Below are 22,930 nucleotides of genomic sequence, written 5' to 3'. Positions count from 1 at the left end.
GCTACATCTCCGAACGGGTTCCCGCTCGTCGGCGGAGATCCTCGAGTCTAGCGGTACGCAGCACAATCTCGATCTCATCTCAACCTCTTGACATCCGCTCACCTTTTCGGGACTTTCAACCTGGTCAAGCTCGAGACGAGTCTCGGGTTCAGCGCAATTGCCCCCTTTCCACAGCCTCCACCCTGTTGTCGTTGTTGAGTAGTCGTTCAGTCTGATCCTTGACCCAAGCATAGACTTTGAAAGGCAACGAACCAGCATGCCATGCCCCTTGGCAGATCTCTTCAGTTGAGAAGGGTTTTTTCGATTACGATCTGCACGTGTTTGGTTGCATAGCTTCATCGGAACTTCGGGGGCAAGCAAGAGGTGGCTCCGGGAGTCAATATCCAATCGCGTGGCGTGAAAGCTTCTTGATTGTCAGAGTGCTGGCCTGCTCAACTTAACTTTGCATGCTGTGAACCGTAAACGTTTAATGCAAGTTTCGACTTGGACTCGGCATCGCAGCATGGCTCATTTATACACAATCACAACAGCTCCCGAACTATTGAAACTGCGTGGGATAAAGGAAGCCAGCAAGTGGGCAGTTGACACACAAACCACACCAAACACCAAGGTCCCAGTATCGTCACGAGTGCACCTGGAGTGACCGATTACCCCAAGTGACTACCCCAACGCCTAGACCGTGAGATACTACTCTTTTCAGGTCCTCCTTGGCCTGATCAGGGCCATGAGCAAACCAGAAAAGTGTATCCTTCACGTCTTGCAGTCTGTTCGGATTTGCCCTTGTTGCTAAGTGGTACGCATGTGTGTGTCGTGATCTCTGGAGGAGGAGGATACCCTCCTAGACCTTAGAGGTCTAGTCAGGCCTAAGGAAACAAAGCAACAGTCACTTATTACACGTCTTGTTTAGATATCAAAGTGATGAATTCGTCCGTGTCTGTCTAAGTGCCTGTCTAAAGATGTCAAGCTTCTCTGTCTGCTTCGTGATGAGATCCCGATCTCTGTGATAGTATCTGACTAGAGCCCCCTTTTGTACTTGGAAGGGTCCTGCTTAGTCACATCTGATCAGGCCTGTGATTGTGTCTGCAGGCTGATAAAAGGAAAAATGAAAACGCGAAACCCTGCCCCTTTCCAATCGTCCCCCAGTTTTCTTCTTCGCGCAACATATTAAAAGGAGAAAAGTGTAAAAGCATAGGGGCAGACGACATGTAAAAGCAAAAACCAATCCTCCTTATTGTATCCTCCCTGATCAGACCTGTGATGTCCTCCTAGCGGCGGCGGAAAGAGTATCTCGAGCCACTCGCCTCGTTACGAGCTGCCTCCCTCTCAGCCTCGAGACGCTCCTCCTCGAACTTAGCATCCCACTCCCGTCCCTGATCATACCGCTTATGACCCTCCCATCCAGGTGCAATTGTAGGTCGTAGAAACAGCTGCCAAGGGCGCTGTCGCACTGCCACCGTCTCATAAGGGTTCTCGAACATACTAACATATTCGTCCCTGGTGTAGTCGGTAATAGACTTGACCCTGCGCTCCCTTAGCTTGTGGCGCTGCTCCTGTGTATTGAACAGGGCTTTCTCATAAGCATTTCGCTGTCCTTCAGCCTTCATGTACGCAGTAGAAGCCACATTAGACAATCGCTTGAGGTTAAGGGGGCAGCGCGGGAGCGCGGGCTTCGCGGTGGCCTCAGACTCAGCATCGCTAACCTCCTCTTCGTCGTCTACATCCTGAGCCTGATCAGGCTTAGGAGATGGCCTCACCACGTTACCTTCTGGGGCTGGCGTGGTAGAGAAGCCTGGCTGGTCCTGTGGCGCACCAGTATCTGAGGGGGGGCGCATCGAACCAAAGAGACTGGTGAGATCGTCGTCTTGAGGTGCTGAAGAAGGCGTCTTTTTGATGGGCTTAAAAGTCCCAGGAAAGGTGTTAGAGAATTCCGGTGTGTCCTCCTTAGTCTGATCAGGCTTGCTGGATGCTTCTTGTCGAAGTCTCTTGTCATAACTGTCCAGTACAAGCCTCGGCTTATTGCGAAGGTCCTTTCTGCCGTAGTTTCCTGGTTTACTGAACTCTTCAGTAACCCATTGACGCCAGAAATGGTTAACGTGGTCAATGACGTTGCCTCTGCTATCGTTCCAAACCTTCGTCCAAGTCGGACTCTTTGCGATGTTGGTAACGTTGTCTCGGATGCAGCATCTGATGAATTCCGCTGCATGCATTCCGCAAGTCCACTCGTCAGGCTGTTGAGGGCCGATCACAATGCCTGCTTTCATGCGGATCACCTTGATCAGGTTGGGGGCAGCATTGACGCTCTGATAGAACTTGCAGAGACGGTCCATATCAATAGCGTACCGAAGGGTTGCATCTCCGTCTCTCCACATACTGTCATACCAGAAAGATCGTCCAGTAACTTGGTTAACGAAGAGGGCAGTGAAATGATTGATGTGATGGGTAACGAACGCCAGGCAGTCCGCCTTTCGAATCCGGTCCTTCTGATCAGGTCTGGCCGTCACAGTAGGGGTGTCGCGGCTCCAAGGAGGGCTGTCGGCAACAAAGCAATTGACCTTGGCATCTCGAGCAGCAAATGCCGCAAGACTTTGGACATCGTCAGAGGCCATCCAAGACTGCTTAACCAAATGTCCAACCGCGTTGTAGATACCAGGGAGGTAGGTTTTTGACTCGTTGTTTGTCCACTTCCCCCAAGAACCATCTTGCGAAAAGCCCTTGCCCCAGCGATTATACATCATGCTTATGGCAGACGCGTTGTTACTCGGAATCCACATGGGAGCAGGTCCGTCGCCCTGATCAGACGGACCAGGACAGTTGGGAGGTCTCAGCGGAGTAATAGGGTCTTCAGTAGCCGGGTCTGTGAACCCTTCGAGTGGCTTGAGGTCTTCGGGATGCGCGTGCTGTGATTTCTGCGGCATCTTGATGGCGTTCGTGGTTTGCTTAGTCGGATCAGGGAGATTGTCGCTGAGATTCTGAATGCGGCATTCCTCGAAGAGAGTTTGGCAGTGCTCCAAAACCCACATGTTGTTGGTTCCATCTGGGCCGGCAGGAGCGTTCCAGATAACGTTAACGGCTTGGAAGGAAGACATGATGAGTTGTAGATGTGTGTAGATGGGTCTGATCAGGGTGAGAAAGTAAAAAGAAAAAGGGAATAATGTGTTGTTGATTGTTGGTTGGCTCGAAATTGTGTGGCTGAAGTTGATGGTGGTGGTGGAAGAAGGAAAAGTGAAAGTTGTTGTTGGCGGGTTTCTTGGGCTTATTTTATAGCTTTGTTTCTGACGAATCTTGACCTTGTTGTGAGGGAAGGAGCAATTCGAAGTTGCTGAAGAGAAAGAGTAAAAAGGTGGATACAGGAAGGTAAAGAAGATAGTTGTTCATCTGCCCAATGTTCACAAAAGTGAATAACTTCTTCCTGTTCACAACAGTGAATCACTTCTTTTCTCTTAGTTCCTTCCCTCTGATCAGTGAATTAGAAGAAGCAGGCCGTAGTTAGCAGGATAAAAAAAAAGAGGCCAGGAATCTTCCTTCAGATCACTTCTTCTCTTCCTCCACACAACTTCACGTTGCTTCTTAAGCTTCATCTTTTCTGCAACTCAAAACCACTCAACAAATCAACTTAACTTTCTCACCACAGCCCTGATCAGACATCGCCATGCCTCCCAAGCGCAAGCCTGAAGCTGCCTGGAACCCGTGGTTCTTTACTTGCGACCCTCCTGCTGGAAACAATTACCTGGCCATAACTCCTGTCAATGCCACAGTAAGTCGTCCCCTACTCCCTGTTGAAGGTTCATAGCTCTGATCAGACAGATCGCAACTTCCTTAGTGTGGCGAAAACTCGAGTCTCCGATCGGTAGTCTCTACTGCGAAGTCCAGTTTGCCGATGAAATTCAGAATGGTCAGACTCGCAAGAAAGTTGCTCAGGCCTTCTGGCAGGCTATCGCAAGAGGCAATGTCCTTCAAGTCCTCCAAGATCATACCAAGACTGGCTTGTTCAAGCGTCGCGTTTTCGTCTATGCCGGTTATCAGGGTGCTTTTGGATCCCTGGCTTGGAAGCTTGCTAGTCGCATGCAGGCTGGCGCCGCCTTGGCTGTCCATGGCCTTGGTGGTCGCAATGCTGTCCCTTGCGAATGCTGCGAAAAGGGTTGGCAGGCTGTCCGGGCTGGGCCTGATCAGGTCGCCTGTTTCGTCCCCTTCTGGGAATGCGTCTCCCTTCCTAACGAATTCGGCAATGCATGCTCCAATTGCCTTTACCACGAGACTCAAGTCCAATGCTGCTATCGAAACAAGGACTTTTACCAGGAGTTTGGATACATGGGTCGGGTAAAGGGCACCAAAGAGCGAAGAGCCAGCGGCGGCGGCGTCCCCTCAAGCATTCCTAACAATATCTCTTCTATCGATTCCACGCAGTTCTTTCGGTCTGACCTTATGAAACTTATCAAGGATCAGTATAAGGGGCTTTCTAAGAAGGAGAGAAAGTCGCCTGGTATCTTGGATGGCTCTATCTGGGTGCAGGATAGTATTGACTGGAAGACGGAGGGTGATGATGAGGATTCGGACTAGGGATATAGGGTTGTCTGATGACTTGGTGGTTTGGGCTTAGGATTTGGGGTGATTCTGGGATGTTTCTAGGTCTGATCAGGCGTTTCCTTTCCCAGATAACCTCGTCCCCAAGTTTATTGATGAATGCAATAAGGGTTCCGAATCAATGAACTTTTCGTGAAAGGAAATGCGTGCGAAATGTTATGGAAATGACAGTGCGATGTAGACATTAATAAAGGAAAATGAAAGGATATGACAGCAGGCCTGATCAGGCTTGCTGTGTCATGTCAGTATACTGCGCGTCCTTTGCCGAGTCCTTGGGTTGGATGTCAATCGCAAGTCTGGACGATGACTTCCAATGCTCTAGTTCTCTGCGGAGCGTGTCGTTTTCTTTTTCGAGGCGTAGCTGTTGAAGCCTCGATCGTGTCTGCATGATGTCTTCGTCCTGATCAGGGCTAGGAGCCATGTCTACTTCCCAAAGTTCGTCTTGGTGGTCCTGGGCTGGGAAGAAGGGGGTTATTTCGTCTTTGAGCTTGGCTTTGGCCCACGCAGGATCCTCCGATTCCCAGAAACCGGCGTCGTTCTCGATATATCTCTTGAGACGTTTCCCAGCGTATGTGGCCCTCGTGATAAGGTCACCAGCAAGCGTCTCTAGGCGGTACGATGCCGAGTTCTCAGACACAGAGTGGACTCGTAAAGGGCCTTGCCAACGGTATGTAAGTTTCCTAGCTTTCGATTTGTCGATTGCGCGTTTCTCGTCGAAGACAAGAACTAAATCGCCAGGCTGAAGCTTCTCTGACCGCATTGTGTGTTGATGGCGTGCGTTATAGTAATCCGCAGATTTCTGTCTCGCAAGAGCCACATTCTTGGCTGCAGTCTCCCTATCGATTTCAAGTTGTTCAAAGGAGCGTATCCTGGCAGCGAGTTCCTGATCAGGGTCACGAACTCGTCCCCAGTCTAATACTCTCCAAGTCAAGGTAGATTCTTCGATGGGTGTGATCGCTTCGTATCCTGTAGTTAGGAAGAAAGGTGTGTAGCCCGTTGGTGCGCGGACTGTCGTTCGGTCTGCAAACAGCGTAGTAGGCACAATTTTCCCCCAATCTCTTTTTCCTCCGTCTGACCAGGTCAAGATGGTGTGCGCAATGGGTTTATGGCCTTGTTCATTGACCCCGTTCGCCTTTGAGTTATACGCTGATATAACCCTTTTTCTGATACCATACTTTTCATTCAGGCGGTCCACAGTCCCTTTGTTTTCTGGTCCGCCGTCGACAATCATCTCTCCACAGACACCGTGGCGGCAGAAAAAGTCTTCCCAGATGAAGTCGGCGACCTGATCAGAGGTGACAGTCCTTACCCTCCTTGCTTCGGGCCAACCCGTCATATCACAACGTCCCTCGATCAGTGCCCAGGAACCAATCCACTGGACATCAATAGATATCTTCGTAAACGGTAATTCCCCTGGGACTGTACCGATGTGCCAGTCGTCCATCCGGGTTGATCGAGCCTTCTGACAGGATGGGCATGACGCGAGCTGGGCCTGCACCCTCCGGTACATATCTTTCCAGATATAGGATACAGAAAGCCGATGGAATGTTGCATCGCGTCCCCGGTGTCCTGATTCGACGTGTGCGTTCCTGATCAGGTTCTCCTGAATCTTTGGGTCGTCAATAAGGCGTCTAGGGATCGGGCATCTCTTTGTTGGTCGGCGGTATAAATAGCCATCTCGAGCAAGATAACACCAGGCCTCTATTTTGAACTTCCTGAAAGTATGCTGTGATATTCCATCTGGGCGTAATAGTGTCTTTAGATGGAAGATGATTTGTCTCGTTCGGTCAGTCCAGTACTGATCAGGGCGGAGCCATGCTTCAGGGAGTTGATGCAGGTGAGAGGTCTTTGAAATGCCGGATTTGGATCCTCCGAATGATTCGTGCAGTCGAACAAAGTAGAGGTTGGCGTCGATGAAATCTTCAACCTGATCAGGGCTCTCGTATTCCTCGATATCGGACAGCCCTGGTGCTTTTCGTGATAGCGCATCCGCTACCACATTCTTCGTCCCCGGTATATGCTTGACGTCAAAGTCGAAAAGACGTATCCAAGCAATCCACCTAGTGATTAGGGCGCCAGGAAGATCGTGAGACCCTCCGTTGAGCTGAGCAACTAGGACCTGTGCATCAGTTTCCAACAAAAATCTGATACCGTAGACGTAGTTTCGGAGTTTCTTCAATGTCATCAAAACCGCTCTCAATTCCAGTTTCCCAGAGTCGTATTTTAACTCAGCGCCTCTCCAGATACCACTTTCATACCTTGCCACAGCCCTCTGGGTACCGATCATCTGACTTAGTACTGCGCCCCAACCTTGCAGGCTCGCATCTGTGCTGATGACCACTAACCCAGCTTCTGGGCCATAGGATAATGAAATGATTACAGGAGAAGTTGTTAGTTTGGACTTGAGGGTATCCATAGCGTTGACCTGATCAGGCCCCCAGGTAAACGTGGCGTTCTTTTTGAGGAGTTTCTGGAAAGGCAAAGTGATCTCCGAGTATCTGTCGACCCATGATCTGTAGAACCCAGTCATCCCTATAAATGACCTGACTTCACTGATGTCTTTGCATTCTTCCCATTCCTTGATCTTGATGACGTTCGCCTGATCAGGGCGGCGACCTCCAGAACCGCAGACATAGCCGACGATAATAGCCGTTCTCTGAAGCCATTGTGATTTCTTGCCAGCTATTGTGCAGCCTGCCAACTCGACATTGAAGAGCACCATGTCGACGTAGCGAATATGTTCGTAGATGTAGCGTCGAATGCCGGCCTGATCAGGGAGCTCCTCATCGTTGTACGTGGTTGTAGGCCCTTTGATGACGATATCATCAAGAAAAGCCCGGCAACAATGTGGTATAAGGTCATAGAGTATCCGGGTGATAACTCTCATGAACTGTGCCACAGAATTGGTACCACCTTGCGGTAAGGTGCACATGCGTAGAAGTCCAAGGGGAGTAGCAAACGTTGTTAAATCCCTGCTTTCCTCAGCTAGAGGGACTTGGTCGTATCCAGAGAAGAAGTCCAAGAGTGAGAGAATCTGGCACATGCCGAAGTCTTCTGAGAAATTCTCTGCTCCTGGAGGAGCAAAGGCATCGCGAATCGTGACCCCATTCATCCGAGTAGCTGAATTGATCAGGCGTAGGGAACCATCCTTCTTCTTCACAAGAAACCAAGGGTTTCGTATAGCCCCATGACCTTCTTCTAGGATACCCTTATCGATTCGTACCCGGATAATGTCCATAGCTTGCGATTCAAGCGCTTTGGGTATTGGAATCCCCTTTTCTCGCCAGGCTTTGTGAGGCACAGTCCTGATCACCTGTGGGGGGGCAACTTTCGGGTCAAGCGCGCCGTTTTCGGAGAAGTCCCAAGCGAGAGCATTTTCGCGGTTCAGAAGGACTTGGAGGAATAGGTCCTTCTCGCGGGTAGGAGATGACCCAGTGTATCCATGATGGCCGCCAATCTGTCTGGCTTGAGGCGTGAATACGGCTCAATACTTGAATACTTAGGCCTGATCAGGCCTCGGAACGGTCCCTCATCGGGTTGCATTGTCTTTTCGGCTTCAGCCAGGTTCTTGACTTTCCAGAGGGGATCGCCGTCAGGGGTTGATCCGTCAGACGGTTGGTCGTCAACCGGATGTATCTTCTTGTCTTTTCCCTTATACATGGTGAATACCTTTGCATTCCGCTTGGCCTGATCAGGCTGGGGATGATGTTTTGTCGGATCCACCTCGCGGTTGTGCGGTTGCTCTGGGGGTAAAGGCGTTCCCTTTTTGTTGATCATGTCGAAGTGCTTGACTATCCGCTTCCTGATTCTCTCTGCTTTAACCTTCCCAATAGTCGCTGACAACTGGTTAAGGTAAACCTTGGGACGGCAGGCCTGATCAAGACGATCGGTGTCGATGTGGGGCGGGTTGGGCTTTCCAACGCAGCAAGAACATCCCTTGTTGTCGTGCCTTCTAACCTTTGCTGCAGTCTTACAGACGTCCTCCACAGCTGGGGCAAGGAGTGTAGTCAGTGCTATTTTCACCAGATAATCCGATTCTTTTTCAGATAACCGGATCACTTCTTCGTCGTCCTCTTGTAGCTCATGTCCAGGAATTTTGAGCTTTCCAGCAACGGTCCTGGTACCGTTACTGGAGTCTAGTTTTCCTGGTCTTGATGCAGCTTGGTCTGATCAGGGAGATGGTCCTTGAGAGCCCTCACATAGTTGTCCCAGTCTGGCAGATAATCTAGGAACTTCCCAGGATTGCCAAACTTCAGAAATGCGGCCGGGACATGGAGACGAGTTTGCCCTGTTGTCAGTATCAGCGTGATCATGTCGGGGCCATACACGTAGTTGATCTGCGTATGGAACCCAAAAGGCGATCCCAGAAGAAGTGGTTCGTTCATCCTTCTATCGTCAGCAACGAACATGCTGGTTAAGAAACAGTGGCCTTCAACCCAGACAGGCACGATAGCTGCTCCGTCAAAGGATACACGCTCTGAATTGGGATCAAAAGCGTTCATCCCAAGCGGCGTAGTTGTAAGCTTGATAGCGTGCTTGTCTGCGTACGATCTTGAAATAACGTTGATTTGTGAACCATTGTCAATGACACCCTTGATCAAGTCGTTCTGATCAGGGCGAAGACCACCGACTCGGACGTTGATCACAAAGTGAGGCATCATAAAGTGCGGAACAATAGACTCAATGGTGGTCAAGTCAAGCGTCTTGATAAGTCTGACCTTGGCAGTTCCGCTCATAAGGTTCGGGACGTCTCTGTTATATCTGTCGATTGCCTCGCGGGCTCCTGATCTTTCGTATGGTTTCACCTCCCTGATCAGGTCAGAGGGAGCCTCTAGGTAGATGTCCGAATACCCATTGCTGTCTAGCATCTGGCGTATCGTTACCATCGCATCCTGGTTGAGCTGAGGCCAGACTCGAAGCGCAACTTCGAAGGGAATAGTAATATTCCCTCCAAATTTCTTGGCAATGGCTTGAGCAGATGCAGCTCGGTCCATTATCTCTAGCTGATCTGGGATAGAACTCTCCTCGGCAGCTCCTTGAGCATATCCTGGGCCATATGCGAAGCTGGCGTGTTCACCCGCTGGTACAGTTTGAACAGAAGGGGACCTTGAACTTTCAGGAGTCTGATAGGCCTGATCAGGGTGCACTGGACCGGTAGGTTGTGTCGGCGGAGGAGTCTGGGCACGGGCATCTATGTTCATTTCCTCAGCCTGGGAGCCAGTGCTGGAAGTGCTCCCTCTTCGATGCATGTTTTTCGAAACAAAGCCTTGGCGTACTGAATGGGGCCTTGCCTGATCAGGGCGGCGCAGAATAGGTCGCGGCATTGTGTCCAATGACCTGGTAACCGCGTTCACTTTTGCTCCTTGAGTTAGGAAGACTTCGGCGTGTGTCTTAGGGGATACTGAGACGCATTTGACAAGATTCACCCGGGCGTCTTGGGTGTACAGCGGTGGGTAGCACTGTATCTCAGGTTGAAAGGGACGTCCAACACCCTGGTCAATCATACGTTTTGCTGCTTTTGCGGCTTCTGGGAACAAGGTGTTGTTCGCCACATGGGTGAGGATAGTAACCCGGTCAGGCTGGTAGTTTTTGCGGGCTTCCCAGATAACAACATCAGGAACTTCGTTTACCTCAACGTTCGATCCTCGAAGTACCCCATACTTGTAGACGTCGTGGTCCAACATGATCAGGTTGGCCTCTTTGTCCTTTTTGAGTTGCGGGCACATCCAATACCTTCTTTGGTCGCATGCATCATACCAACACTGATCAGGATGGCCTGGAACAAAACCTGGCTTGCTGAAGGAGGACGGTTGTCGAGCTGGTGGTGTATATAGCCGTGGAGGACCGGATGCAGAGACGTTATAACTACGTGCAACCATGGGTTGACTGTTAGAGATAGTCTGGGCTTCAAGACTGGCTTTTACAGCGAGTGTAAGGGCTGCTACTGTTTTCGAAAGTTCGTCCATAGCAGGATCAGTCGTAACTTTGATGTCTTTGAAAGCAGACTTCTTAGGGAGTGTACCTTTGACCTGATCAGGGCTGGAAGGCCGCTTTGAGGAATAGGGAACCGTAGCTGATGAGGAGGAGGCAGAAGTGTCAGAATCTCCGTAATGACCCTTGTATCTTGACTTCTGTCCCACCCATGCGAGCATTGCCCTCTTGAAGGCGCTGAAGTTCCCTCTCTCAAACAGATCAGCAGGGGAAAGTCCCATCTGCAAGGACACTGCCATAATCGTGTTTTCGGAAAATCGCATAGCAAAAAGCTCAATCAGCTCTTGGGCGCCCATCACAGGCTTCCCTTTAGCCTTTGCCTTTTCTCTTACGCTCTCAACCTTCTGAAACAAAGTTGCAGTTTCTGTCAGGTTATCGTCCCTGATCAAGTCTCCCTTCATAAGGTCCTTGATGCGGCGGTTCGGTTGAAGGATGACTTCTTCGTCGAGTTGTCCGTAAGTGTCAAGAAGGAACTTGCTTAGTTCTTGCCAAGTCTCCTTTTCAGCCTTGATCTTCACCGTTGCTCGGTGTTCATCAGGTAAGTACCATGGCAACGCTTTTGTCTTCTCTTTGTCAGAGTAACCAGCAAGCCCAGTCAAGGCTTCATACTTGTCAAGGAAATCGGTGATGTTACAGCCATCAAAGGTGGGGGCCCCTTTGGTGTCCGGCGGTGGCATCTTGATGGTTGACCGACGCAGGTAATCTGTCCCGCCCTGATCAGGCTTAACAGACCCTTGGTCCTTGGTCATGCTTGCGTTGACCATTGTTAATAGGTTCGCCATCAAGAGTTGCTGGGCCCGGAAGTCTGCCGCAGTAAGGGAGTCTGGTGCCAGATCAGGGGAAGGGCTTATGTCCTCGCCGGCCTGATCAGGACTCCCTTTGTACTGCCGATAGCCTGAGCTTGGGTCCTTGCCCTCGCTTCTCTTGGTGGTTCCGAAGTTGGGAATCCCAGGACCGGTCTCAGACTCAGTGTCCACATTGTCGTCAGGGCCTCGGTAACTCTGGAAAGCTTCACCGGCGAATGAGGCTGCCTGATCAGTCAGACCTCCGAGCTGCCCCGTGTCGGTCGTTGATGGGGTCGGCTCAGACATGTTGCTGATATCCTGGCAGGCCAGTTGTGGGAAGTGTAAATGGTATCGATCACTCTGAATTGATCTTGGGGTGCTGCGCGTAAAATCTCTTCGGAGTTGCTGCCTGGCCCAGTCTGTCAACCTGATCAGACTTGGGAGCAGTATTTCATATGTTCTTATAAGGCATTGGTTTACTGCGTCCTTGATTGAGTTTCCAAAGGGGGTGCTCGTCAAGTCCAGGCCAATCCTAAAGGAACGTTGAATTTCCATTGCTGCCGATCCATCAACGCTGAGACGTTTAGTCTCCGTTAATAGCGCAATGTCGAACCTGATCAGACCGAGGCTTGCATGATAACAAGATCTCGAGAAGTTCTGGGCTTGGTTCGTGGTCGTGATCATTCCGTAACCTACGCTGAGAGAGCTTCTTAGCTCACTGATCCCAGCAGAAGGTATCATTCTTATCTTATCGTTTTTCTTCTTCCTCTCACGTCTTGCGGGCTCCTTTCTCCGATTGGGCTTGCTCAGTGCTTGCCCACAAAAGGATCGCCCACGCGGAAGGTTTGTCTGGCCGTATTGTGTCGTCATGGCTGGTCGTTCGTTTCTTTGCTTTTTCGAAGAATCCCGCTTTTCTTGGGTCTTGTCCATTGCGGTTTCTCAGGGTCAGGCTCACTCCCACGTCTGGGACTGAGTCTGATCAGGTCGAGGATATCGTTTCCTTCATATCTTTTCGATGATATGTTCTGTTGGTTGAAGCTATTTTCGAGGTACTGATATCGGATTTGTCGCGTAATCGAAATAAAACAATGAGAAGATCGGCGGTTCGATTCCGCCACGAGGCACCATTGAAACTGCGTGGGATAAAGGAAGCCAGCAAGTGGGCAGTTGACACACAAACCACACCAAACACCAAGGTCCCAGTATCGTCACGAGTGCACCTGGAGTGACCGATTACCCCAAGTGACTACCCCAACGCCTAGACCGTGAGATACTACTCTTTTCAGGTCCTCCTTGGCCTGATCAGGGCCATGAGCAAACCAGAAAAGTGTATCCTTCACGTCTTGCAGTCTGTTCGGATTTGCCCTTGTTGCTAAGTGGTACGCATGTGTGTGTCGTGATCTCTGGAGGAGGAGGATACCCTCCTAGACCTTAGAGGTCTAGTCAGGCCTAAGGAAACAAAGCAACAGTCACTTATTACACGTCTTGTTTAGATATCAAAGTGATGAATTCGTCCGTGTCTGTCTAAGTGCCTGTCTAAAGATGTCAAGCTTCTCTGTCTGCTTCGTGATGAGATCCCGATCTCTGTGATAGTATCTGACTAGAGCCCCCTTTTGTACTTGGAAGGGTCCTGCTTAGTCACATCTGATCAGGCCTGTGATTGTGTCTGCAGGCTGATAAAAGGAAAAATGAAAACGCGAAACCCTGCCCCTTTCCACTATCTCTAATTTGCTTGCTATGCGCTGCGTAATGCTGATGTCGGCTGGCTTACAGTAAGCCCAGAGCACTCACGCCAGTGTCCTGAGCACACGACCACAGCTTTACACATCGCGGGAACGCCTGTCTCGTACACAGCGATGATTCGTTTGTCGGGCTGGTCTCGATGCACTCGATAATTCTGTCCATGTGCAATTTTGGCTTCGTGTTCACTCGGTTCGGCAATGCGCATCTCCAGGATTGAGCCAACGTCGGAGTCTTCGGAAGCACGCTCTCCCCGCTTGACAACGCGGCAACTGCGCGAAGCGGAAGTCATGCCGCATCGCGAATGGCGGTCTTGGTGATGAGACGAAGCAGGGCGTAGGTGATGCGGGAGGACATATCATTCATGGGGTGGCCCAGCCGCGCCCCCCAAGCTGTTCCACTATTCCACCGGCGTGGCCGTTCTGGTCCGCTTGCTCGTCTCATGGAGCATGAACCCCGCGTCTGTGCCCACCGTCTGTGGGATATTCCGACTAAGCAGCACGCAAAAAAAAAAACCAAAAAAAACCTCCAAGCGAGGATTTTCTGGGGCATTTCGTGGATTATGCGGATATCAACCAGGCCGAAGCATCGGATTCTATGAATCTGTGATTTTGTTTCTATATTTGGACTTCTAGGCCTTTTTGGTTACATCAGAAGACGGGCTATATATCTGCGATCGATGCTGGATGGAAGACGAGAGCAGCTCCTGTATCGGATGCGATGCCGGGAGTCTCAACACGCGTAGTTTAGGAGTCCGATATCCCTAGCTATACAAGCTGGCCGCTCCGTTCTCGCGAAGCCTGAGGCATATGCGCAGGTTGCGCATTTAGTCGTGGTTCGTTGGCAAGCTGACCGTCGCTATCATGCTTCACGGCCCGCAACGCCCATAAGTTGACTTCATGATACCCAGTTTTTTGAACGAGACCGAACAATAAGGTACTGTATTCCCATGCAGCGGGTTCACCGTGTGCTTCTAAACTATTTTCTACTCTATTCGTCAGCCCTCAAGGGCTTCGAGTAGCTCATCATATCCCCCGAGCCATCATTGTCGACCAACTGAATCCCCTTGAAACTCTCGTTATCGCTATCGGAATCCTCTTCCTGGACTGGCACCGGGAAAGTCTTGGGTCTAATCGGGAGTTCCGGACGATGGTGATGTGTGTCCAGGGCGCCGTCGCTTTGGAACGATTGAACTGCGACAGGTCGAGGAGGAAGTTCCGGGTTCTTCTGTTGCACTCCATCCTTACCCGCAACCTCGGAGGAGAAATGCCCCTCGTTCTTTTGGCCGAGGGAGCTCAGGTTAAGGGGGTCGGCGGTCTTGGAACTGCTCGGCTCCTGCTTCTCTAGAGGTGGAGAGCTCAGACTAAGTAGATCTTCGTGGTGAGGAGAAGATGGCTTCTTCTTGGCTTGACCTAGAGAACTCAGGTTCAACGGGTCACCGCCCTCGGATCCTAGGGGATCAGAGGCCTGCGAGACTGAGGCCGCACCCCCTCTGGACACCTTGTTGCGATTCGGCACCTTCTTCCGCTGAGGCGGATCAGGATGCAACGGATGCCGTAGCTCATTCGGGAACCTCGCAGTCTGCTTAGACCTGATCGGCTGCGGCTCTGCTTCCGGATCAGGCTGGGCATCCAGCTGCATAAGCTCGCCCATCTGCGACCCCGCCTCCTCGTCGGTGATCTTGATGTCTTCGTCCTTCTCTATGGCACCAGCGCCGTCCCTGACGTTGGGAAAGCCGCACCGCGTCAGGATCTTGGCGATCAAGCCAGGATAGCGGAGATGCCCGCTGACTTCCTCGCTCAGGTTCAGGTTCTCGACTCTTTCAATGTCCTTGACCTCCTGCAGGCCCGCAATTCCCAGCTGAAGGGATGTTGTGCGGTACAAGAATCCAAGGATGTAGTCTGTCTCCGAGTACACGTTCACGATGCGGTCGGATACCACGGATCGGAGAACCTGCCAGTGCTCTCTGTTGGACGGCACCGGGGCGCCAATGAGAACCACGGTATCGACTAAACCGAACGCCTGCCGTTCAGCCAGAGAGCGTAGGCATGAGTAAATGACGCGTGCACCAAGCGAGTAGCCCACTAACGTAACGGGCCTTTCTCCCTGTACCTTGGCAATAAGAGCATCAGCAAGCACTCGGCCAGCCTTGTCGGATCGGTTGCGGGCTAGGTTGAAGGGGTTATCGATCTGCGAAGCAGCCTTAATGAGGTAGGCAGGCCAGAGCGCAGCCCACAGGGAGGCAAGGACGGTTCGCTTGAGGATTTCCACCTTGACAAAGCTCCAGGCGTATGAGGACACGAGATTGTCCAATTCTCGACCGAGAGCAAGGAGTGACTTCATCTCATACCGCAAGGCGAAGACTTCGGACTCGTCACCCAAGCTGCGCCAGGGTTTCGTCACGTCGCCCTCCTCATTCAGCCATCCATTGATACCAATAGTCACGCGAAGCCGTGCCCCCTGCTTGCCGTCGGGGTCGGCTCGTTTATAGTCCTGGCCCCATTCGTCCTTGAGCGGGATGAAGCGGAAGTCCTCGACCTCTTTGGCGTAGGTGTCCATCATTTCGCCTGTCATCTTGGCGCCAAAGGCACCAAAGAGTGTGCCGACAAGGGCACCATTCATCCAGAAGACACCAAGGAAGCTGGCGACGCCACCAAGTCCGACGCTTCCCATGAGGCCACCGATCGCACCTGCGACGACTGGGGCTGCCAAGCCACCCGTGATTCCGATCACAGCGGCACCGGCCACCGAAGCCAGACCGACTTTCCAGAAACGGCTCTTCTGGTTCTCCTGGCGCCGTTTCGCGGCCTCGGCCTCAGCCGACATGCTAGCCTTCTGGCTCTCAGTCGAAGTCGATGACTCAACCAGGGATTTGGCGATCTCCGTCTCCTCTGAAATGAGTGTTGACAACGGGAGCCCAAAGGCAGATGTGAGGTACAGAGCCAAAACTCTAGAGTGCGCAGAGTAGCTTCCAGTAGACAGGACGAGGACCAAAAGGCAGCTGAGAACCTCTTTCCTGTCCTCTACCGAGATGGTAGTGAATCGATTGGGAATCGGATGATAGTGCTCCTGCAGAATGGCCACCTCCTTGTTGACTTCGGTCGATGCAGCCTTTGGCGCGTCTCCAAAGTTGATCAGATCCTCACCCACCCCCGGAGACTCATGCTGCAGCTTCTCCATCTCCTCGAGTCGCTTCTTCCGGGCCTCAAGGATCTTGTCATCGTCTCTAGCCGATGCAATCTCTTTGACCTTCTCCAGAACGTCCTTGCGCCATTCGTCAAAGTGCTTCAGCGCCGCCCTCCTTAGGATCCGGAGCTGGGCGCTGTGCACACCGGAGCCTCCGCGATCCGGGTGGCTGGGGCTGCTGCTGCGACCGCCCTGGTCGGCGTCCGGGACGAAGAGCGGGGCGTTGCGGTCCTGAAGCGATGGCGAGGCCGGGTTTGCAGTTGACGAGGCGTTCTGGTTGCCGTCTTTAAGCTCGAGCTGGGAGCGCATATAGCCCGTAATATCGTACAGAAGGGTATAGAACGCTTTGCGGCGGGCAGGGTTGAGCACCACCACGAGCTGGCGGGGATCTGCCACAAGGGGAGTCATGGCTGCGATGGCTCACATTCAATGAGGCCTTGTCAGTAGAGTAATCAAATTGTTGAGATGCTCCGATACCAAAATGCCGTGCTGCTGCGAAGGAAAAGGAGGATTCGAGGAATGAGGACACGTGAGATGAAGTGTAGTTGAGTCACGGGAAGGGGTGGATGTTGGTCAGGTGTTGGCTCCGGGTTGTCTAGGCAGGCGTTTACTTTACTGGAAGGATCACCAGGAACGTTCGGCTGCTTGTGCTTTAATTGAAGCCCCCTATAAGCGCATCCGCCAAAGATTTAGGTGCGTATTGATGTAAGCTACAGCCCCCTGCCCGAGTTGTTCTCGGTCCGTGCCAACGTCTGTCTCCATCTTGCATCATTCTTGGGTAAACGTCACTTTCGTCTGCAAACGGCCTGAAGAAGTTCAGTCGTCTTCACACAACGGACAGTTGGCCAACGAAGCTGCCTTGGCGTGAGCCATGAAGGGAAAAGCAGATGTTCACTTGTCAAAAACGCCAATCGCCACAACAAGGACGCTTGGATTGAGGGGCCCTGCAGCCTCCATGATATATACCAGAACACCAGCGTACTTGGACGACGCCGTAAAACCACTTTTTTTATATCTTGTTCATCTCTCGACAGCCGCACAAGTTTACTCTTCATCGTCTTCCATATCATCTTCCTCTTCGTCGTCGTCATCCTCCTCCACCTCCTCCGCCTCGTCATCCATTAGCTCGTCGGCATATTCCTCCTCAGACTCGTCCTCCGCATTCGCGGCAAGAGCATCCTTCTCCTCCTCCTTGCGCTTCTTCTCGTCCTCTTTCCTCGCGTCCTCGAGCGCCTTGGCCTTCTGCTCTCTGATCTTGCGCTGCACGACGACGAAGGCGCCGAGGGGCGTCTTCTCCCAGTCAAAGTCGCGCAGGAAGGCGTCCACCTGCGCGCGGTCCTTGGGCGCGAACTCTACCTTAGCACGCTTCTCCTCGATAAACTTGGCGTTGGCCTCGAGCTTCTGTACCAGCAGCACAATCTGTGAGATGACCTTGTTGTTCTTGTTGCCCGTGCTGATCTTACGCGCCTGCTTGACCCAGCGCTTCAGCTGGATGAGGACCGGCAGCGTGAACTCGGGGAACGCAATGTTCTTGGCCCAGATGGTGAAGTACTCGCTGAAGAGCTCAACGACCTGCTCACCAACGCCGTCCTGGTAGACGCGTGTGCGGAGGTACGACTTGGGCGCCTTATACGCAACGTTGAAGTCGAGGGGCTTGATGGACGAGGCCTTGGGGAAACGTCTCATGTCGGCCGACTCGAGAACCTCAATGAGGGCGGATGCGAGAGGGATGTAGGTGTTGGTTGCGCGTGACAGACGGAGGATGGAGCGGATCAGATGGAATCGGAGAGGGAAGAAGGTAGGCGAGGGGATGAGGCGCATCGCACCCAACGTGACTTGCACAAGGGGGTAAATCAGGAGCTTCAGCTGGCCTTCCTTACCCGCCTCCGCCTCCTTCAAGGGACTACAGTGCTCGGCAAGCACGCATGACCAGAAGTCGAGCGAGTGGGTGTATTGCCAGTTGTAAATGATCTTGTGGGCATCCTTTTCTTTCTTGACGATGCTGTTTCTCAGGTGGATGGCGAGTTGGCGGATGAAGGTGAAGGCGGTCGTGTAGCCGACATTTTGGTCGATACCCCACAACTCTGCGGCGGAGTTCTTCATCAGGTTGATGCCCTGGATAGTGTTGATGTTTGTTGCTCTGCAGCCGGAAACGAGTCCCTGGTACACAGCCTTAAGAACTGTCTCGCGGATACCCTTGTCGCCAATGACGACGAGTTTCCGCAGGACAAGGAAGGAGGTGATCTTGGTGGTTTCTGAGCTGGCCGGTCTGGCCCAGTAGTTGACAACAGTCTTGATGAGAGCCTTGAGAAGCTTTCTGAAGGACATCAGGTAGGGGACCAGGGGCTCTAATGAGCCAATGGTGAGCTTGAGGGTCGCGTCGTCGGACAGGGTGCTGAGGAGGTGGATGATGGAAGCAGTGAAGGTCTTGATCATGATGGACAGTGTGTGAAACTTCTTCGAGTCGGTAGGCACGTAGATCTTGCCGGACGCAGACTCCTTAATGGGCAGATGGTGAGAGATGATCTCCGGGATCTGCTTGAGGGCAACGATCAAGATGTCGTGGAAGACCTCGGGGCTGGAGATGGTATATCTCTGCGTCTTCTCGTCGTCGGCGTCGTCCTCGTTGAGATGGGCCGCACAGCGGAAGGCCAGAACGACCTGTCTCGCAGCGCGCAAGCTCTGCTTCTCCTCGATCAACTTCTTCCACTTGGAAACCATCTCACGCGTGAGTTCGTTGTCGACAAGGGCCTCCTCCTCCTCAGCGGCGGCCTTCTTCTTAGCGTCCTTCTTGCGCTTCTTCTTTGGTTGCTCGTCGTCGTCCGAGTGGTCGCTACCGGCGCTGAGCTCGTCCACCTCAGCAAGGTCGGCGTTCTCGTCAAAGTCGAGGGCTTCCGGGTCGTTCTCCTTGAGGAACTTGTAGAATTCGGGGTCGTTCTCGGCGAGCTTGTCCATGGCCTCCTTGGTCATGCCTAGGTTCTCGTCGTCGTCCTCGCTGCCGGCGTCTTCGCTGTCGCTGGCGACGGGCTGCTCCTCGGCAGAGAAGTCGTCCGAGTCCGAGTCGGATCCTTCTCCCGCAGGCGCATCGCGCTTCCGCTTGCCGAGCTTCTTCTTGTCCTTCTTGTCCTTCTTGTCGATGATGTCCTCGAAGCCGCCCTGGAAGAAGTCGTCAACGCTCATGGCGCTGACTTTGGCGTCCTTCTGGTGGCCATTGGCCTTTGCCTTGGCGGCGGCCTCATCTTTCTTGAAGAATTCGGAATCCTTGGTCTTCTTCGACTGCTTCTTGGCCTTGACCTGGAGGCGCTGCTTGACCTTTGCGGACTCCTTCCTCTTGTCCAAAACGCCCTTCAAGTGGTTCTTTTCGAACTTCTTCGTCGCCTTGAGGTTCTTCTTTTGGGAACCCATGGTGAACGGTGTGGAGGGCAAGGTTCCGTTCTGTTTGGGGGTCTCCTGCGGTGGATGGTGAAGGAAGTTTTGGCTGCAGGGACCGTTGACAGTGGACGCGGGAAACTTTCAGACTTTCTCTCAATGGCAGAGAACCGCTGGCTCTCGCCCAAAAATTTTCTGGCTTATCGGAGCTTATCGGTTCGTCCGCTAATCCTGTTTTGGACTGGCTCTCGAGCGACTGCCCCACGTCTCAGCACCACTGCAGTCTGAGGAATGGGAACCTCCACACCCATGTCACGCCGTCTGACGTCCTTGGCTCTGCGATACGCCTGCACCCGCTGGAAGCTCGACAGCTCCCAAGCTGCCGATCGACCATGAAGCCGGCCGCGACACCAACACAGTCGCGAAGATGATGCCCCGGCAACCCTATGCGCCTACACCGCATAGCTACATCCCAAACACAACGCTCTCAGCTACCATCAATCTTGATGAGGTATGCCATCCAAAGTCCCCCGACCCTCCAGCCAGCGCATCACATCCTCTCCTCATCCAGCTGCCCCGCCCCCGCAAAGACGACTCCAGCCCGGCTAACACGACGATGCATCTCGACAGGAGGTGAAGCTAGCCGACACCCGCGCCGAGCGCGATCTGCAGGACTCGCTCGCCGAGATCTTTAGCATCATTGTCACCCTTGACGAGCTCGAAAAAGCCTTTCTCAAAGATGCGATCCCCGAAGCCGATTACACCGAGATCTGCGAGCGGTCCTTGAAGCAGTACAAGTCCATTCTGGCAGATGAGACCGTAGCAAAGGCCTTCCAGGGCCTGGAGGAATTCAAGGCGGAGTGGGATGTTAGTCGTCCCCCCTTGCAATCACATTACCTTGTCCTGCTCTGAGGCTGACCTTATTACCCAACCCAGCTCGAGGTCCCCCGCGCAACGGAGCGCATCCGCGTTGGCATGCCCTCGACAACCGTGACCGCCTCCTCAAGCGCCGCCCCGGCATCGTCGGCCGCCGGTAACACAAGCGGAACGCTGATTCTGGAGGCGACGCAGGAGTTCATCACCTTCCTCGACGCAGTCAAGCTGGGCCTGCTATCCAAGGACCAGCTGCACCCCTTGCTGTCCGACGTCATCCAGTCGGTCAACAAGGTGACGGACCGCGACTTCGATAACAGGGGCAAGATCGTACAGTGGCTCATCACTCTGAACCAGATGAAGGCCACGGACGAGCTGAGCGAGCAGCAGGCCCGCGAGCTCGAGATGGACATCCAGCAGGCTTACCAGGGGTTCAAGAGTACTCTGACGTAGAACAAGCCATCACGCAGATTGAGCTGTCCATCCTTGAAGGTAGATACCAATATAGAGCGAATTCGCAACAGCTTTTGTGTTTACCTGCTCTCCAAACCCCCAATGACTATGTTTTTCCCGTCCCTTGTGAAGTGTACCATAGTGAGCCCAGAGCCTTTCTTAGACCAAGAACGTCCAGAAGCTGGGATACACAAACTCGTTTTCGAATATCCTCCTCACCTGCTCCAACACGAACCTCTCCACCTTGCCGACGTTCTTCAGACTCTGCTTCCCGCCGTCCCTGAGCCCAATCTCGCTTTCGACCTGAATCTCCTGCAGCAGCCCACCGAACCGCTTGCCCGGCTCGCTGGGGCCTGCGTCGTCCGCGCCCACCGCCGTGACCGCGTCCTCGGGGCTCAGGAAGCAGAAGTGTATCCTCTTGCGGATGTGCGCCATCACCCCGACCCCGTCGAACGTCAACCCCGTGACGCTCAGCTGCACCGGGATCCCCACGAAGCTCGGCATCGGGTAGTCCAGCAGGATCTCCGCCGTCAGCCGCAGCCTCACGTCCCCGGCATACCGGATCCGAAACACGGCTTGCAGGTCCTCCGGCCTCGGCTCCCTGAACCGCGGCGCGTCCTCCTCTCCCCCGTGGTCTGGCCCCTCCTCGTTCTCTTCCTGGATCGCCGACCCGGCCAGGTGCGTGTCCCTCGTCGGTGGCCTCGAGGCCCCCACCGAGGTCGGCGCCAGCGTCGACACGCTCGACTTCTCGCGCAGCTGCGCCAGCGCCGGGTTGAAGTCGCTCACCGAGATGGAGCTCTGCGACGGGTTCCGGCTGTGGCCCATCGGCGGCGAGCCCACGGGCGACCCGGCGGCCGACGAGTCGAGCCTGCTGCCCATGTGCGCGCCGGCCACCGCGGCGAGGGGCGTCTGTGTCCCCGACCACCCCGTCCCCAGATGCGATTGGAAATAGTGCAGGTTGGACGTGCCGCCCAAGATCCCCGGCGTCGAGACACCCAGGAACGGGCTGGGAAAGTCTCCGGACTGGCCCCTGAGGGCGTGCGTGCTGAGCCTCGGCGGCATCGACGCCTCCTCGCGCTGCCTCCTCCTCTCGCCCGCGCTCAGCTCGCTCTTGGGAAAGTGCTGCAGCTGGGGCGGCTCATCGAGGGCCTGCTCCTCGTCCTCGTCATCCTCAATGTCGGAGTTGTCCTCGTAAAAGTCCGGCAGGGGGTCGGTGATGTCCTTGAGCTCCAGCTCCGGGGCGATGGCGCCGAACTCGAAGTCATGTACCTTGACCGACTTGATGAAGCGCGGCAAGGGTACGGCCTGGAATTTCGTATGGATGAAGTCGCGGATGCGGAGGGCTAGGGCCTCCCCGTCGGGGCCCGTTGTGAGCGTCTCCCAGTTGAGGTCTATTGACATTACAACTGTATTGTGTGAGTGAAGAAAAGTGAGATGGAGTTCGTATCCGTTGATACAAATAACGTGTTAGACGGACAGGGTTGGGTCTGGAACCTGGTTGAGAATTGAACAGAGTAGGCCGAGCACCTAGCTAAAGGCTGTGTCGGTGACCAGGAGCGCTATACCCAGTTTCTAGTGGGCTATCAATGCTTGTTAAGCAGTGCAATTACAGCGCTTTCTCCCCCAGCATCAGTGACGCGACAAAATCCTAAGCCAATTATCATTGTTGCGTAGCTCAAATGGGAAGCCTTGTCATGGACATCTCCTTCACATGCGATAAAATCTTTCAGCGGTTGTTCAAGTCATTACCGGGTATCTGAATTTCAAGGCCGTTACTCGTCAACGCCGTAACGCTAAGATACTTTGTTTTGGTGAGGCTCAAGGTGCCAACCGTTGCTAACACTGGACCGACTCCGTTCTCATCCATCCATCCATCCATCCGTCTTTATTATATGGAAAAAACGCCAGCAATGCTATGCAGTTCTCACTCCCTGCCACACCCAGTAACCGAT

At 53.3% G+C, this 22,930-nt stretch overlaps 8 protein-coding genes across 8 annotated transcripts; 2 read left to right on the top strand and 6 right to left on the bottom strand.

Annotated features, from left to right (window-relative positions):
• Nucleotides 1–1,265: 1,265 nt before the first annotated feature.
• On the bottom strand, nt 1,266–3,086 carry ColSpa_03444 (uncharacterized protein; the record flags this gene model as incomplete). Its single annotated transcript, XM_049269656.1, has 1 exon — nt 1,266–3,086. One exon carries the CDS (start codon nt 3,084–3,086, stop codon nt 1,266–1,268), a length of 1,821 nt encoding a protein of 606 aa, XP_049125613.1.
• A 563-nt stretch (nt 3,087–3,649) lies between these two features.
• On the top strand, nt 3,650–4,557 carry ColSpa_03443 (uncharacterized protein; the record flags this gene model as incomplete). The annotated part of the gene is made up of 2 exons (XM_049269655.1): nt 3,650–3,754; nt 3,805–4,557. The coding sequence occupies 2 exons, from the start codon at nt 3,650–3,652 to the stop codon at nt 4,555–4,557; spliced, it is 858 nt and encodes a 285-aa protein (XP_049125612.1).
• A 247-nt stretch (nt 4,558–4,804) lies between these two features.
• ColSpa_03442 (uncharacterized protein) lies at nt 4,805–5,341 on the bottom strand (the record flags this gene model as incomplete). Its single annotated transcript, XM_049269654.1, has 1 exon — nt 4,805–5,341. The coding sequence occupies one exon, from the start codon at nt 5,339–5,341 to the stop codon at nt 4,805–4,807; it is 537 nt and encodes a 178-aa protein (XP_049125611.1).
• Nucleotides 5,342–8,717: 3,376 nt separating this feature from the next.
• ColSpa_03441 (uncharacterized protein) lies at nt 8,718–11,663 on the bottom strand (the record flags this gene model as incomplete). The annotated part of the gene is made up of 1 exon (XM_049269653.1): nt 8,718–11,663. One exon carries the CDS (start codon nt 11,661–11,663, stop codon nt 8,718–8,720), a length of 2,946 nt encoding a protein of 981 aa, XP_049125610.1.
• A 2,424-nt stretch (nt 11,664–14,087) lies between these two features.
• Nucleotides 14,088–16,691, bottom strand: ColSpa_03440 (uncharacterized protein; the record flags this gene model as incomplete). Its single annotated transcript, XM_049269652.1, has 1 exon — nt 14,088–16,691. The coding sequence occupies one exon, from the start codon at nt 16,689–16,691 to the stop codon at nt 14,088–14,090; it is 2,604 nt and encodes an 867-aa protein (XP_049125609.1).
• Nucleotides 16,692–17,327: 636 nt separating this feature from the next.
• Nucleotides 17,328–19,688, bottom strand: ColSpa_03439 (nucleolar complex protein 2; the record flags this gene model as incomplete). The annotated part of the gene is made up of 1 exon (XM_049269651.1): nt 17,328–19,688. One exon carries the CDS (start codon nt 19,686–19,688, stop codon nt 17,328–17,330), a length of 2,361 nt encoding a protein of 786 aa, XP_049125608.1.
• Nucleotides 19,689–20,079: 391 nt separating this feature from the next.
• Nucleotides 20,080–20,978, top strand: ColSpa_03438 (vacuolar protein sorting-associated protein 29; the record flags this gene model as incomplete). Its single annotated transcript, XM_049269650.1, has 3 exons — nt 20,080–20,163; nt 20,283–20,519; nt 20,589–20,978. 3 exons carry the CDS (start codon nt 20,080–20,082, stop codon nt 20,976–20,978), a joined length of 711 nt encoding a protein of 236 aa, XP_049125607.1.
• Nucleotides 20,979–21,137: 159 nt separating this feature from the next.
• On the bottom strand, nt 21,138–22,379 carry ColSpa_03437 (mitochondrial distribution and morphology protein 12; the record flags this gene model as incomplete). Its single annotated transcript, XM_049269649.1, has 1 exon — nt 21,138–22,379. The coding sequence occupies one exon, from the start codon at nt 22,377–22,379 to the stop codon at nt 21,138–21,140; it is 1,242 nt and encodes a 413-aa protein (XP_049125606.1).
• Nucleotides 22,380–22,930: the final 551 nt, after the last annotated feature.

This window comes from Colletotrichum spaethianum (assembly GCF_022836535.1).
Source record: "Colletotrichum spaethianum MAFF 239500 DNA, contig06, whole genome shotgun sequence".
Taxonomy (NCBI): Eukaryota; Fungi; Ascomycota; class Sordariomycetes; order Glomerellales; family Glomerellaceae; genus Colletotrichum; species Colletotrichum spaethianum.
This window is presented reverse-complemented; position numbering and strand designations above follow the sequence as displayed.